General features: G+C 44.6%; 1 protein-coding gene and 2 long non-coding RNA genes across 4 annotated transcripts in view; 1 reads left to right on the top strand and 2 right to left on the bottom strand.

The window, feature by feature from the left end:
- The window catches only part of AK5 (adenylate kinase 5), a 277,032-nt gene extending 268,619 nt beyond the window's left edge, over positions 1-8,413 (bottom strand). Inside the window, exon 1 of one of the 2 annotated variants that reach the window (XM_073643927.1) lies at positions 7,862-8,413. In XM_073643927.1, coding sequence (XP_073500028.1) covers positions 7,862-7,921 — 60 coding nt within the window. In that variant the 5' untranslated portion in view covers positions 7,922-8,413. The remainder of the gene's footprint in view (positions 1-7,861) is intronic. The other variant, XM_073643926.1, reaches the window with a different exon arrangement.
- Positions 1,291-17,311, top strand: LOC141157094 (uncharacterized). The gene is made up of 3 exons (XR_012247745.1): positions 1,291-1,453; positions 15,600-15,766; positions 17,274-17,311. It is a non-coding gene; the product is annotated as an uncharacterized lncRNA (long non-coding RNA).
- The window catches only part of LOC141157093 (uncharacterized), a 20,715-nt gene continuing 17,892 nt past the window's right edge, over positions 15,627-18,449 (bottom strand). Inside the window, exon 3 of the long non-coding RNA XR_012247744.1 lies at positions 15,627-15,738. This is a non-coding gene — a long non-coding RNA (uncharacterized lncRNA). The remainder of the gene's footprint in view (positions 15,739-18,449) is intronic.

Raw genomic sequence — 18,449 nt, 5'->3', positions numbered from 1 at the left:
AGTGCCTACCAGTACGGAGCTGCAGCACGCCACGTGTCACCATACGGGTTCTGCGGAGACGACACCTTGCAGCGGTCACTCGGCTTCTCCCAGTCACTTAAAGGGATCTTCTCATCTTTCTCAGAAGTTTCTATAATTCCACAGAAGCGGAATCATCCATCATGTGGCGGACAGTGACCGGACAGGTTGCGGATCGGAGGGACCCCTGTTCTGCAGATCAGTTTTGGTCCCATATGGAGGACCTGCCTATCACATATTTATGGCAGGTTCTGTCGATATGCAATAATTATCTCAAGAATATAAGTTCTTGGGTCACTATGTCTATCAGGAGCAACGTCTCTACCCCAAACCATAACTTTATAAACTTCTTAAAAGTATCAAGACTTGTTCGGTTATGTGCGCATGTTCAGGATTTGCTCGCAGAAATTTCTGCAGCGTTTCTGCAAAGCTCTGCATCTCTTGGCAGCAAAAACGCTGCGGAAATTCCACGCAATTTTTTTATGGGTATTTTGTGCATTTTTGCCTGCGAATTTCCCATGCGTTTTTTCCAATGCATTGTATAGGAAAAATGCAGGCAAAAAGCACAAAGAACGGACGCGCTGCTTCTTTTTCCACACATGAAATTCTGTAAGGAAAAATCCTGATCATGTGCACGGATCTTGCAAAATCTCATAGAAAATGCTGGGATAAGGTTTGCAATGCGTTTTTTGGGGCCAATTCCGCGAGGATTTACCGCATCAAAAACGCACAAGAAAAACGCACCGTGTGCACATAGCCTAAAACTAACAATGCATTTTTCCCCGCAAGATTTTTCGTGCAGATTTTTTTTTTCTTTTTTTTTACAGTAACAGCAAAATCAGATTTCCATACTCTCATTCACACAGAGCATTTCTTTGTCTTGCGCTTTTAAGAAAAAGGAAAGAATGCAGAATGTCGATTCTTTCAGCGTTTTTACTGACGTTTTTCCCCATTGAGATTGAAATGGCTTATCACTAAAAATGCATGTCATTTCCGCTGTGGTTTTCATGGAGAAAAAAAAACGCATCAAAAAAGCTTCGTGTAAACATTCAGTAATTTCTTAGTTGTATCGGTTTCTGGGAAAGATGAGTGACAACAATATTGTCATCAGAGCTCCAGCAAGAGTTGTCAGCATTCTCACCATCCAAGTTACATAGTGATCTTTATTAGGGGAAGATTCCTCCCGACTTTGCTATTGATGTCCCATCTTGTGTATTACTAGGATGGCGTCTCCAGTCGGGCACACTGGTACGTCACGGGTATCCTGGCACCGCACTCATTGTGGACATTTCGGATTAAATGCTCTGCACATAATAAACCACAATCGCTGGGAGAAACTGGGAACACCAAAGGCAAACACGTCGTCTCCGAATGACCCTGATTCCACCCGCGCAGAGGACGACGCGCCACACGGAGATGGTTCCTGCTCAGACAGGTAGCGGCAGAATGTGCTGGGCACTGACGCTGGCTGTACCGCGCTGCTATACACCGCGCACAATGTGGAGCAGATGTATATCATGTGCACAGTGACGGCATCAGATGGCCCATCGTGCTGCACTGGCACACCGCCGCTCACTATGGCACAAGGATTACTCAGACTCTGCTGGTGTTCATCTATCCAACACTAAGTGGAAATCTACAGCGGCAGGGGATTTACTAGAAGGCGACACCATGAGGGCTATTTACCAGGACTTTAGCCACATTGATCCTGTAAATGATACATTGCCACAAAAGTACAAGGAAGGCTGCACATAGCGGTACTATATAGGATGCTACACTATCATAGCAGTATTAGATAGGATGCTACACTATCATAGCGGTATTATATAGGATGCTACACTATCATAGCGGTATTATATAGGATGCTACACTATCATAGCAGTATTATATAGGATGTTACACTATCATAGCAGTATTATATAGGATGTTACATTATCATAGCAGTATTACATATTACACTACACTATCATAGCGGTATATATAGGATGCTACACTATCATAGCGGTATTATATAGGATGCTACACTATCATAGCAGTATTATATAGGATGTTACACTATCATAGCAGTATTATATAGGATGCTACACTATCATAGCGGTATTAGATAGGATGCTACACTATCATAGCGGTATTATATAGGATGTTACATTATCATAGCAGTATTACATATTACACTACACTATCATAGCGGTATATATAGGATACTACACTACCATAGCAGTATTATATAGGACGCTACACTATCATAGCGGTATTATATAGAACCCTACAATATCATAGCGGTATTATATAGGATACTACACTATCATAGCGGTATTATATAGGACAATACACTATCATAGTGGTATTATATAGGATACTACACTATCATAGCGGTATTATATAGGATGTTACATTATCATAGCGGTATTATATTGGACACTACACTATCATAGCGGTATTATATAGGATACTACACTATCATAGCGGTATTATATAGGATGCTACACTATCATAGCAGTATTATATAGGATACTACACTATCATAGCGGTATTATAAAGGATGTTACATTATCATAGCGGTATATATAGGATACTACACTATCATAGCGGTATTATATAGGATGCTACACTATCATAGCGGTATTATATAGGAAGCTACACTATCATAGCGGTATTATATAGGACACTACACTATCATAGCGGTATTATATAGGACACTACACTATCATAGCGGTATTATATAGGATAGTACACTATCTTAGTGGTATTATATAGGACACTACAGTATCATAGCAGTATTACATAGGATGCTACACTATCATAGCGGTATATAGGAAGCTACACTATCATAGTGATACTATATATAGGACACTACACTATCATAGCGGTATTATATAGGACGCTACACTATCATAGCGGTATTATATATAGGAAGCTACACTATCATAGCGGTATTATATAGGACACTACACTATCATAGCGGTATTATATAGGATAGTACACTATCATAGTGGTATTATATAGGACACTACAGTATCATAGCAGTATTATATAGGATGCTACACTATCATAGCGGTATTATATATAGGAAGCTACACTATCATAGCGGTATATATAGGATACTACACTATCATAGCGGTATTATATAGGACGCTACACTATCATAGCGGTATTATATAGAACCCTACAATATCATAGCGGTATTATATAGGATACTACACTATCATAGCGGTATTATATAGGATGCTACACTATCATAGCAGTATTATATAGTATACTACACTATCATAGCGGTATTATATAGGATGTTACATTATCATAGCGGTATATATAGGATACTACACTATCATAGCGGTATTATATAGGATGCTACACTATCATAGCGGTATTATATAGGAAGCTACACTATCATAGCGGTATTATATAGGACACTACACTATCATAGCGGTATTATATAGGACACTACACTATCATAGCGGTATTATATAGGATAGTACACTATCTTAGTGGTATTATATAGGACACTACAGTATCATAGCAGTATTATATAGGATGCTACACTATCATAGCAGTATATAGGAAGCTACACTATCATAGTGATACTATATATAGGACACTACACTATCATAGCGGTATTATATAGGACGCTACACTATCATAGCGGTATTATATATAGGAAGCTACACTATCATAGCGGTATTATATAGGACACTACACTATCATAGCGGTATTATATAGGATAGTACACTATCATAGTGGTATTATATAGGATAGTACACTATCATAGTGGTATTATATAGGACACTACAGTATCATAGCAGTATTATATAGGATGCTACACTATCATAGCGGTATATAGGAAGCTACACTATCATAGTGATACTATATATAGGACACTACACTATCATAGCGGTATTATATAGGATGCTACACAATCATAGCGGTATTATATATAGGAAGCTACACTACCATAACGGTATTATAAAGGATGTTACATTATCATAGCGGTATATATAGGATACTACACTATCATAGCGGTATTATATAGGATGCTACACTATCATAGCGGTATTATATAGGAAGCTACACTACCATAACGGTATTATATAGGACACTACACCATCATAGCGGTATTATATAGGACGCTACACTATCATAGTGGTATTATATAGGACGCTACACTATCACAGCGGTATTATATATAGGAAGCTACACTATCACAGCGGTATTATATATAGGAAGCTACACTATTATAGCGGTATTATATAGGACACTACACTATCATAGCGGTATATAGGACACTACACTATCATAGCAGTATTATATAGGATACTACACTATCATAGCGGTATTATATAGGATACTACACTATCATAGCGGGATTATATAGGACACTACACTATCATAGCGGTATTATATAGGACGCTACACTATCACAGCGGTATTATATAGGAAGCTACACTATCACAGTGGTATTATATATAGGAAGCTACACTATCACAGCGGTATTATATATAGGAAGCAACACTATCATAGCGGTATTATATAGGACATTACACTATGATAGCGGTATTATATAGGATGCTACATTATCATAGCGGTATATATAGGAAGCTACACTATCACAGCAGTATTATATATAGGAAGCTACACTATCATAGCGGTATTATATAGGATACTACACTATCATAGCGGTATTATATAGGATGCTACACTATCATAGCAGTATTATATAGGATACTACACTATCATAGCGGTATTATAAAGGATGTTACATTATCATAGCGGTATATATAGGATACTACACTATCATAGCGGTATTATATAGGATGCTACACTATCATAGCGGTATTATATAGGAAGCTACACTATCATAGCGGTATTATATAGGACACTACACTATCATAGCGGTATTATATAGGACACTACAATATCATAGCGGTATTATATAGGATAGTACACTATCTTAGTGGTATTATATAGGACACTACAGTATCATAGCAGTATTATATAGGATGCTACACTATCATAGCGGTATATAGGAAGCTACACTATCATAGTGATACTATATATAGGACACTACACTATCATAGCGGTATTATATAGGACGCTACACTATCATAGCGGTATTATATATAGGAAGCTACACTATCATAGCGGTATTATATAGGACACTACACTATCATAGCGGTATTATATAGGATAGTACACTATCATAGTGGTATTATATAGGACACTACAGTATCATAGCAGTATTATATAGGATGCTACACTATCATAGCGGTATTATATATAGGAAGCTACACTATCATAGCGGTATATATAGGATACTACACTATCATAGCGGTATTATATAGGACGCTACACTATCATAGCGGTATTATATAGAACCCTACAATATCATAGCGGTATTATATAGGATACTACACTATCATAGCGGTATTATATAGGATGCTACACTATCATAGCAGTATTATATAGTATACTACACTATCATAGCGGTATTATAAAGGATGTTACATTATCATAGCGGTATATATAGGATACTACACTATCATAGCGGTATTATATAGGATGCTACACTATCATAGCGGTATTATATAGGAAGCTACACTATCATAGCGGTATTATATAGGACACTACACTATCATAGCGGTATTATATAGGACACTACACTATCATAGCGGTATTATATAGGATAGTACACTATCTTAGTGGTATTATATAGGACACTACAGTATCATAGCAGTATTATATAGGATGCTACACTATCATAGCGGTATATAGGAAGCTACACTATCATAGTGATACTATATATAGGACACTACACTATCATAGCGGTATTATATAGGACGCTACACTATCATAGAGGTATTATATATAGGAAGCTACACTATCATAGCGGTATTATATAGGACACTACACTATCATAGCGGTATTATATAGGATAGTACACTATCATAGTGGTATTATATAGGATAGTACACTATCATAGTGGTATTATATAGGACACTACAGTATCATAGCAGTATTATATAGGATGCTACACTATCATAGCGGTATATAGGAAGCTACACTATCATAGTGATACTATATATAGGACACTACACTATCATAGCGGTATTATATAGGATGCTACACAATCATAGCGGTATTATATATAGGAAGCTACACTACCATAACGGTATTATATAGGACACTACACCATCATAGCGGTATTATATAGGACGCTACACTATCATAGTGGTATTATATAGGACGCTACACTATCACAGCGGTATTATATATAGGAAGCTACACTATCACAGCGGTATTATATATAGGAAGCTACACTATCATAGCGGTATTATATAGGACACTACACTATCATAGCGGTATATAGGACACTACACTATCATAGCAGTATTATATAGGATACTACACTATCATAGCGGTATTATATAGGATACTACACTATCATAGCGGGATTATATAGGACACTACACTATCATAGCGGTATTATATAGGACGCTACACTATCACAGCGGTATTATATAGGAAGCTACACTATCACAGTGGTATTATATATAGGAAGCTACACTATCACAGCGGTATTATATATAGGAAGCAACACTATCATAGCGGTATTATATAGGACATTACACTATGATAGCGGTATTATATAGGATGCTACATTATCATAGCGGTATATATAGGAAGCTACACTATCACAGCAGTATTATATATAGGAAGCTACACTATCATAGCGGTATTATATAGGACACTACACTATTATAGCGGTATTATATAGGATAGTACACTATCATAGTAGTATTATATAGGATACTACACTATCATAGCGGTATTATATAGGACACTACACTATTATAGCAGTATTATATAGGATAGTACACTATCATAGTAGTATTATATAGGATACTACACTATCATAGCGGTATTATATAGGACACTACACTATCATAGCGGTATTATATAGGATACTACACTATCATTGCGGAATTATATATAGGAAGCTACACTATCATAGCGGTATTATATAGGACACTACACTATCATAGCTGTATTATATAGGATACTACACTATCATTGCGGAATTATATATAGGACACTACACTATCATAGCGGTATTATATAGGACACTACACTATCATAGCGGTATTATATAGGATACTACACTATCATTGCGGAATTATATATAGGAAGCTACACTATCATAGCGGTATTATATAGGACACTACACTATCATAGTGGTATTATATAGGATACTACACTATCATTGCGGAATTATATATAGGAAGCTACACTATCATAGCGGTATTATATAGGACACTACACTATTATAGCGGTATTATATAGGATAGTACACTATCATAGTAGTATTATATAGGATACTACACTATCATAGCGGTATTATATAGGACACTACACTATTATAGCGGTATTATATAGGATAGTACACTATCATAGTAGTATTATATAGGACACTACACTATCATAGCGGTATTATATAGGACACTACACTATCATAGCGGTATGATACACTGTAGGTGGCTACGTTGTTATACTGGTACTAAATGAACTACATTGTCATAGTGGTGCCAAGTCATGTATGTTGGCACAGAGGTGCCACCCAGGATACAATGTCACAATGTGGCAGATTCTGGCATGATATAATATGCAGAATTGGGTAGAAGACTTGTTACATTTGCAGAATACATTTTCTGTGTCACAATGTGGGTTTATAATAGAAGTAGACAATACCCTATAATGCTCCAGGGCAGGAGGAGCACAATACTCCGCACAATGCAATATCATGTACTAATGGCACAGACAATGACTGCAAGACACAGGAGATCCTTACCTCGAAAAGCTGCGGGATCTCCCTCCTGGCCAGGTATTCCTTAGGGTCAGCGCTGTTCATGTCTGCAGACAGTGATGATGATGATGAGGATGAGGAGGAGTCCTCTACTGTCACCTCTGCAAGTCTTCAGCTCGGTGTCACTAGAGTCCAGGCATCAATGTCCACAAACTCCCAGCACCGGCTCCACAGATCAGCGCACAGACATCCCAGTGCTCAGCTGCCAGTCCTCCCCTAGCCCTCCCCTGACTCACAGTCCTCCCAGTGTCAGCACCAGCCGAGTGACAGCACACAGGGGCTGCCGCCTGGATGGCTGCGCTGTCCTCATCAATGTGCTGCTGCTGCTGCTGCTGCCTGCACTGCCTGCAATGTAAGCAGCTGAACAGCACAGATTGGAGCAGCTGAGCGGACTGATCACACAGGCACCCCAGACACCAGGTCCTGCCAGCTCCCTGCCCTCTCCCTGTAAGCTCCTCCAAGTTCATACACTCGCATGTCAAGACGATTAGGAGCAGCCAAGAGCAATCCTCCGACATGCCAAACCCTATGTCACTAAGGACGGCTCGTCTGCATTGTGCTGCCCCCATCAGGGGTCACTGCTCTGCCCCCACCAGGCGTAACTGCTCCGCCCCCATCAGGGGTCTCTGCTCTGCCCCTATCATGGGTCTCTGCTCTGCCCCCATCAGGGGTCACTGCTCTGCCCCCACCAGGCGTAACTGCTCTGCCCCATTAAGGGTCACTGCTCTGCCCCCATTAAGGGTCACTGCTCTGCCCCCATTAAGGGTCACTGCTCTGCCCCCATTAAGGGTCACTGCTCTGCCCCTATCAGGGGTCACTGCTCTGCCCACATCAGGGTTCACTGCTCTGCCCCCATCAGGGTTCACTGCTCTGTCCCCATCAGAGGTCACTGCTCTGCCCCCATCAGGGGTCACTGCTCTGCCCCTATCAGAGTTCACTGTTCTGCTCCTATCAGGGTTCACTGATCTGCCCCCATCAGGGGTCACTACTCTGCTCCTATATGAAAGCAAGCACGGCACTTCTGGATATTTTCCGATGCACAAGTAGGGCCCCCAATCCGTAAGTAGTATACAAGAAAAACTTGGCCCATCAGGGGTCACTACTCTGCTCCTATATGAAAGCAAGCACGGCACTTCTGGATATTTTCCGATGCACAAGTAGGGCCCCCAATCCGTAAGTAGTATACAAGAAAAACTTGGCACTCGTTGGCTTCATTCAAATAAATGAATATTAATTGCTTATAGAAAATCCAGAATGAATGAGACGTTTCGGTCAATCAGACCTTCATCAGTCCTCTGGAATGTGCCGAAACTGCATTCCAGAGGACTGTGATGTATACACAGCAGTCTCAGTGTCTCCTATGTGATGTATATACAGCAGTCTTGGTGTCCCCTATGTGATGTATACACAGCAGTCTCGGTGTCTCCTATGTGATGTATTTACAGCAGTCTTGGTGTCTCCTATGTGATGTATACACAGCAGTCTCAGTGTCTCCTATGTGATGTATTTACAGCAGTCTTGGTGTCCCCTATGTGATGTATACACAGCAGTCTCGGTGTCCCCTATGTGATGTATACCCAGCAGTCTCAGTGTGTCCTATGTGATGAATATACAGCAGTCCGGTACTCCAGTAGCTGACTCCAGGGATCAGGTTAGCTGACACAGACTAGGGCTGGCTCCATTCAGTCTAATAGGTTCAGTTCAGGATCACTGTAGAACGGTTACTCTGAGATTCAGATAAGGAAATGTTCAGATACTGGCCGCACCGGGACGAGGGGACTTTGGGGACCGGACTGGCCACATCCGGACCTGGGGACAATGTTTAGGCCCTGGCCACACCAGGACCAGGGTACTTCGAGGATAGGACTGCCGCACCAAGACCAGGAGAAAATGTTCAGGCACTGGCCGCACACGGACCATGGATTCAGTTTCAGGACACTGGCCACACCGGGACCAGAGGACCTAAAAACTCACTAATAGGGGAAACAACATGCTATTGAAAGCTGTTGCTTCGACAACTCCCTAAGGGAGAGGGACTCCTTTATACAAAATGACTCTCAGTAATAAGCTAAGAGCCATCCAGCAGGTGAACTCATTATACTTAATTCCTCCCAGCTATTTGCAGGGGGCATTTTACTATGTGTGCGTGCTGCCCCTTAAGAAAGGGGGAGAGCTTGTGCGCGTGCACTCTAGGCGTGGTGTCAGGAAGTGTGGCATGCACAAGCAGGAGACATGCCAGCAGAAGGGGACCATGCCGCGGGGCCGGAGGAGTGAGTATGCCAGCGTCCCTGCATGGATGGGGAAGGGAAACCATGCAGGGGAGCTGGCAATAGTGTTACAGGAGACGCAGAGACTGCTGGTATACATCACATGGGAGACACCAAGAATTCCATATACACATCACATAGGATGCACTGGGACTGCTGTATATACATTACATAGGAGACTGTGAGATTGCTGAATATCCATAACATAGGGGACACAGACTGCTGTATATACATCACATAGAAGACACTGAAACTGCTGTATATACATCAAATAGAAGACATAGAGACTGTACTGTATACACATCACATAGGAAACACGGAGACTGAATTGAATATACATCTCATAGGAGATACCGAGACTGAACTGAACATACATCTTTTAGGAGACACCGAGACTGAACTGAATATACATCACATAGGAGACACTGAGACTGAACTGAATATACATCATATAGGAATCACTGAGACTGCTGAATATATATCACATAGGAGACACCAAGACTGTACTGTATATAGACATCACAAAGGAGAAACTGTGACTGCTGAATTTACATGACATAGGAGACACAGACTGTACTGTATATACAGTACAGACCAAAAGTTTGGACACACCTTCTCATTTAAAGATTTTTCTTTATTTTCATGACTATGAAAATTGTACATTCACACTGAAGGCATCAAAACTATGAATTACCACATGTGGAATTATATACTTAACAAAAAAGTGTGAAACAACTGAAAATATGTCTTATATTCTAGGTTCTTCAAAGTAGCCACCTTTTGCTTTGATGACTGCTTTGCACACTCTTGGCATTCTCTTGATGAGGTTTAATAAGTGGGATTTCGGACTGACTGACCTTCATTTCTTAAAGTAATGATGGCCACTCATTTTTCTTTACTTAACTGCTTTTTTCTTGCTATAATACAAATTCTAACTGTCTATTCAGTAGGACTATCAGCTGTGTATCCACCAGACTTCTGCACAACACAACTGATGGTCCCAACCCCATTTATAAGGCAAGAAATCCCACTTATTAAACCTCATCAAGAGAATGCCAAGAGTGTGCAAAGCAGTCATCAAAGCAAAAGGTGGCTACTTTGAAGAACCTAGAATATAAGACATATTTTCAGTTGTTTCACACTTTTTTGTTAAGTATATAATTCCACATGTGTTAATTCATAGTTTTGATGCCTTCAGTGTGAATGTACAATTTTCATAGTCAAGAAAATACAGAAAAATCTTTAAATGAGAAGGTGTGTCCAAACTTTTGTTCTGTACTGTACATCACTAAGGAATCACTGAGACTGCTGTATACATCACATAGGAGACCCTGAGACTGCTGTATACAGGTAGAGGGCAACGGGGCTGAATGTTATACACCAGGGGGTGATCCGGTCAGAGGTTATACATTGCGGGGCAACGGGAATCGAGGTTATACACAGGACACAATGGGGCCGGAGGTTATACACTGAGGGCAATAGGGATGGAGTTTATACACTGGGGGCAATAGGGCCGGAGGTACTTCACTGGGGGCAACGGAGACAGAGGTTATTCACTTGGGGCAACGGGGCCGGGGGTTATTCATTGTGGCTGACATGGCCAGAGGTTATGCATCGGGGTCAATGGGGCCGGAGGTTATACACTGGGGGCAACGGGGACAGAGGTTATACACTGGGGGCAACGGGGACAGAGGTTATACACTGGGGGCAACGGGGACAGAGGTTATACACTGGGGGCAATGGGGATAGAGGTTATACACTGGTGCAATGTGGCCGGAGGTTATACACTGGGGGCAATGGGGCCGGAGGTTATACACTGGGGGCAATGGGGCCGGAGGTTATACACTGGGGGCAATGGGGCCGGAGGTTATACACTGGGGGCAACGTGGCCGGAGGTTATACACTGGGGGCAACGTGGCCGGAGGTTATACACTGGGGGCAACGTGGCCGGAGGTTATACACTGGGGGCAACGTGGCCGGAGGTTATACACTGGGGGCAACGTGGCCGGAGGTTATACACTGGGGGCAACGTGGCCAGAGGTTATACACCAGGGACGATGGGGAAAAAATTATACACTGGGGACAGTGGGAGTGAAGGAGAGACTGGAAATCAATGATTAAGACATGTGACCTAATACTTTTTGCCATATTGTATGTAAAAGTAAAATATCGGTGATATCTCATTGGACCCTTATATGCTTCCGGGCCCGGTTGCACCTTTTACCTGGGCCCCTCTATAGATACTGGAAGCCTCTGCACATCATGTAGATTGTATCGATATAGAAATGTAACATTGTGCTAGAGGGCAGAGCTTTGTGGCACTATGACTCTTTATGCAAACCTATAGAGCTGATGGTATGAGGAAGAAGAGCTGGTGTGGCCCCCAACCAGGATTTTAGACAGACCCCAAGACATGAAACCTCAGCAGGATGTCCCACAACCGTCTACTGTCACAGGGACTGACAACACCTGTGAACGCCTCAATAACTCTCAAACAATTGCGCGAGCTGCATCTCAGATTGTAGCCGGAAATTAGACTTTTACTATAGAAAAAAGGCAACGCAGAAGCTTGTGAGATGGAAAGCTGCAACTATTAGTCAGGTCTGTGAACGTCTCCTTCTCTGTGAGGGATCCACATGTGAGGATTCTGCTTTGTGCTTTGATTCATCGCTGGCAATGACGAGAATAGACTGGAGGAGGCTTAGTCTGCAGGCGAGCTGTGCTGTACAGAGCTGCTGACACTCGGGGACGCTGCCGACACTCGGGGACGCTGCCCACACTCCGGGGACGCTGCTCACACTCGGGGGACGCTGCTCACACTCGGGGCCGCTGCTCACACTCGGGGCCGCTGCTCACACTCAGGGACGCTGCTCACACTCGGGGGACGCTGCTCACACTCTTACACTCTGGGACGCTGCTCACACTTACACTCTGGGATGCTGCTCACAATCAGGGACGCTGCTCACACTCGGGGGACGCTGCTCACACTCGGGGCCGCTGCTCACACTTTTACACTCGCGGACGCTGCCCACACTCGGGGGACGCTGCTCACACTCGGGGGACGCTGCTCACAATCGGGGACGCTGCTCACACTCTTACACTCTGGGATGCTGCTCACAATCAGGGCCGCTGCTCACACTCGGGGGCCGCTGCTCACACTCGGGGCCGCTGCTCACACTCGGGGGACGCTGCTCACACTCGGGGGACGCTGCTCACACTCGGGGACGCTGCTCACACTCGGGGGACGCTGCTCACACTCGGGGGACCCTGCTCACACTCGGGGGACCCTGCTCACACTCGGGGGACCCTGCTCACACTCAGGGACGCTGCTCACATTCGGGGACGCTGCTCACACTCGGGGGACCCTGCTCACACTTGGGGACGCTGCTCACACTCTTACACTCTGGGACGCTGCTCACACTCTTACACTCTGGGACGCTGCTCACACTCTTACACTCTGGGATGCTGCTCACAATCAGGGACGCTGCTCACACTCGGGGGACGCTGCTCACACTCGGGGCCGCTGCTCACACTCGGGGGACGCTGCCCACACTCGGGGGACGCTGCTCACACTCTTACACTCTGGGATGCTGCTCACAATCAGGGCCGCTGCTCACACTCGGGGGCCGCTGCTCACACTCGGGGGCCGCTGCTCACACTCGGGGCCACTGCTCACACTCGGGGGACGCTGCTCACACTCGGGGGACCCTGGTCACACTCGGGGACGCTGCTCACACTCGGGGGACGCTGCTCACACTCGGGGGACCCTGCTCACACTCGGGGGACCCTGCTCACACTCAGGGACGCTGCTCACATTCGGGGACGCTGCTCACACTCGGGGGACCCTGCTCACACTCGGGGACGCTGCTCACACTCGGGGGACCCTGCTCACACTCTTACACTCTGGGACGCTGCTCACACTCTTACACTCTGGGATGCTGCTCACAATCAGGGACGCTGCTCACACTCGGGGGACGCTGCTCACACTCGGGGCCGCTGCTCACACTCTTACACTCGCGGACGCTGCCCACACTCGGGGGACGCTGCTCACACTCGGGGGACGCTGCCCACACTCGGGGGACGCTGCTCACAATCGGGGACGCTGCTCACACTCTTACACTCTGGGATGCTGCTCACAATCAGGGCCGCTGCTCACACTCGGGGGCCGCTGCTCACACTCGGGGCCGCTGCTCACACTCGGGGGACGCTGCTCACACTCGGGGGACGCTGCTCACACTCGGGGACGCTGCTCACACTCGGGGGACGCTGCTCACACTCGGGGGACCCTGCTCACACTCAGGGACGCTGCTCACATTCGGGGACGCTGCTCACACTCGGGGGACCCTGCTCACACTCGGGGATGCTGCTCACACTTAGGGCCACTGCTCAAACTCTGAGCTGCTGCCTGCATCTGTGGGAGACGTGCACGGCTTACTCCGGCCGCCTGATATAATCTGAGCTCATTAGTGGTGGAGGTGCGGAGGTTACCTGGCTAAAATCTTATGGAATTGCAAATATCTGACGGTGGAGAGTTATGGAAGGTGCATGGGAGCCCGAAAAGATTATTATTCTTACCTCAGTCTTCCATGGCTGAGACAGTAAAGGCGCCGGACAGGTAACACTAAGGTCAGCTGAACGCACCGATGACGGCGGGATCAGCCGACAGCCCAATGTGTATGGGGTCTCCCGATTCTCCCTGACAGATGACATCGGGGGACCGAACAACTCAGCCTCTTGGATTTCCAATGGGCAAACCTAAAGTTCTCCCTGGAGATAAGGTGCTGCTAGAGGAGCCTGGGGGAGGACAGAGGAGAGTGGGGGAGGACAGAGGAGTGTGGTGAAGGACAGAGGAGCCTGGAGGAGGACAGAGGAGCCTGGAGGAGGACAGAGGAGCCTGGAGGAGGACAGAGGAGCCTGGAGGAGGACAGAGGAGCCTGGAGGAGGGTGGAGGAGGACAGAGGAGCCTGGAGGACGACAGAGGAGTCGGGGGAAGGTGGCCGAGGAGCGTGGGGGAGGACAGAGGAGTATAGAGGAGGACAGAGGAGTCTGTGGGAGGACAGAGGAGTATAGAGGAGTATAGAGGGAGGACAGAGGAGTCTGGGGGAGGACAGAGGAGTCTGGCAGTGGAACCTGGAGGGATAGCCATCAGCTGAATGACCTTTGCCCATCAGCTATTTAATGTCTATGAAAGTTGATGAAAATTTATACGTTTTACAATAAAGAATATTTGTATTTGTATCGAGGAATCGGGAGAGATGGAGGTCAGTTGATATCTGTAGAAAGTGCATGTGGACCTCAGAAGATTATTCTCATCTCGGCCCAGGCTCCCGACCACTGGAGGTGCAGCTGCACAGTCAGCCGACAATAGCTGTTGGACCTTTTCCGTATCCCCTATAGAAATGAAGGCGGATACGGAAACAGCGTAACTTGCAATTTATCCTATATATCCTTTACAGCAACTTAAAAGCCGGCGTTACCTGTGAAGTTGTATCCATAAAGCCCCAGGAGCGTCAGTCACGTAACCTCGCTGCTTCACTACAGTGGATCCATTTGACTGTTCAGGGGAGACGGGATCGCCGATAGCTGATGATTTACCTGGGAGACACAGGATCAGAGGAGACAGGTGAGAGGAATATCAGATGAGACATGAGATGCAAAGAACAGAACTGGGTTATTATTGGAGATCTGCGGCACATTAAAACGATTTACTATAATTGGACAAAACCTAAAATAAAATGAGCAAATCCCCTGCAGTAATAGAGCACGAAAATAATAGGAAACTTAGCTAACATTAATTCTCAAAAGAACGTAAAAGCCATCAGACCGCACCAGAGCTGTTACCCATTGCTCCCTGTGCTACGTGTGTACACCATGCTTGTACAACCCAAACACGCGTTTCGCGTTGGCTTCCTCAGGTGTTCAGGGGGTTGTACACACATGGTACAGTGCAGGGAGCAATGGGTAATCAATAGTTCTCTGACCGTACAATATGCTTTTGGATTTTTATATTACTCCTTGCTATATTACTCTCTGATCATTGGTCATTTTGGTCCTTCTTTCAATTATGTCTATTCCTATGGGTTTATTCTCTGACTCTGGACTTATATTTGGCTTTTCTGCTGCTTTTGCCCCTCCATACATAGTGCATTGTACCACGTTGTTCACGCTCGAGTCTCTGCCTCTGATTCAGATTTTATCATTATTCTGCTAATTATTGTTTTGTGTCTTTTGAATAAAATGTGTAATTTTACAAAGTTGGTGGATGCATGACTCCTTGTTTTTGTAGGAGCTATATTTTCCATTGGAGTCCCTGCCCTTTATATAATTGGGTTGCTTTGTATGGCCTATGGCCTCTTATTCCAAGGTTTCCTTTACTTTTTTAATTCAGATGATATTTATTATAGATTACAGAGCATGCCCACAAACCTCTCCCATAAAAGAAAATAGGTAATGACACAGCTCACCTCCTCCACCTCCCTGCATAATAACCTCTGCACATAGCATATCTGCAACACTCTACCAAAGAAGAGTATGTGATGTCACAGCTCACCTCCTCTCCACCTGTACAATAACCTCTGCACAGGGCATGTCTGCAACACTCTCCCATAGAAGAGTATGTGATGTCACAGCTCCCCTCCTCCACCTCCCTGCACAATAACCTCTGCACAGAGCATGTCTGCAACACTCTCCCATAGAAGACTATGTGATGTCACAGCTCACCTCCCCCCCTGCACAATAACCTCTGCACAGAGAATGTCTGCAACACTCTACCATAGAAGACTATGTGATGTCACAGCTCACCTCCTCGCCCTCCCTGCACAATAACCTCTGCACAGAGCACGTCTGCAACACTCTACCATAGACGACTGTGATGTCACAGCTCACCTCCTTCCCCTCCCTGCACAATAACCTCTGCACAGAGCACGTCTGCAACACTCTACCATAGAAGACTATGTGATGTCACAGCTCACCTCCTCCCCCTCCCTGCACAATAACCTCTGCACAGAGCATGTCTGCAACACTCTACCATAAAAGTAAAGGAGTCAGATTAATAAAGATTTATGACTTACATCACATTTATCTTGACCAGTTTGTAGTTTTTCCTTCTCTTGGTTCTTTTGTTTCCTAAGGTGTGCAAAGCAACTCTCTAAATCCTTTGAATGGTCAGGTAAGGTGACCGCCTAAATAATCATTTACAGAATTGAGAATTTTTTTTGATTAAACCTAAAATCACAACATAAAATTCTGCCATAAAATGATTGTTCCCACTCCATCCGTCTAACGGCCGTTCTTCATCTCTGACATTTGTTTCCTCCAGCTACGACTGCTGGGAAAAGCTCAGATAATATTATGGGAAACTGCTTTACACCCCTCATATCAGTTGCCAATATTTCAATTAATGGCCATGAAACCTCCAATTTATGGTACGTAAAATAGAAATGATTGCACTGAGGCCTCAGCCCGACCTGTCCCCCATTTGTATGCAGCGGTCAGTGACGGGAGCAATCGTGACATTTACAGTAATATGAGATTTCAGGACTATGGACAGAAACGATGTAAGAGAGCCCAGGTACCTATAGCGGTGATCTAATACTGGTGGGTTTAAAGGCTGTCCGGGAATGCTGGGAGTTGTAGTATTTCAACAAGCAAAAGGTCGATGACGACTACTTTAGAAGAAAGTTAACCCGACCTGCTGATTCAGGCTGATATATAATGTGTAGGTCAGGTGTCTGGACTCCCCCCAAGTTGGAGTAAAGGATGATTGGGCATGTTGGATTTCAATATGCCCAATCCTTTCATCCCATTGGAAATGATTTATTGCCTTATTCGTCTGGGGGAGCAGGACAGAGGGGTCTGGAGGAAGACGACAGAGGGGTCTGGAGGAAGACGACAGAGGGGTCTGGAGGAAGACGACAGAGGGGTCTGGAGGAAGACGACAGAGGGGTCTGGAGGAGGTCAAAAGACACTGGAGAAGGACAGAGGAGTCTGAATGACAGAAAAGTGTGCTCCATGACCCCATACTGGCAGTGAAATAATGGAGGCTCTGCTCACTAGCAACCAGTCAGATTTCAGCTCTCATTCTTATGCAATTACAAAACGAATGCTGCAATCTGATTGGATACAATGAAACTGCTACTCCCTAACAACCAATCAAATTACACCTCGCATACAGCATAACACACCATTACAGCCTAGATCTGATTGGTTGTTAGGGGCAGCAGCTTCATTACAGCCAATCTGATTACAGTTCTTATTCCTAGTCAGCAAATGACAAAATGAAAGCCTAGAGCCGATTGGTTGCTGGG

This window comes from Phyllobates terribilis, unplaced genomic scaffold (genome assembly GCF_046119375.1).
Source record: "Phyllobates terribilis strain yellow unplaced genomic scaffold, ASM4611937v1 Scaffold_8__6_contigs__length_399053987, whole genome shotgun sequence".
Classification (NCBI taxonomy): domain Eukaryota; kingdom Metazoa; phylum Chordata; class Amphibia; order Anura; family Dendrobatidae; genus Phyllobates; species Phyllobates terribilis.
Note: the sequence above shows the minus strand (reverse complement) of the source record. Positions and strands in the feature narration are given on the sequence as shown.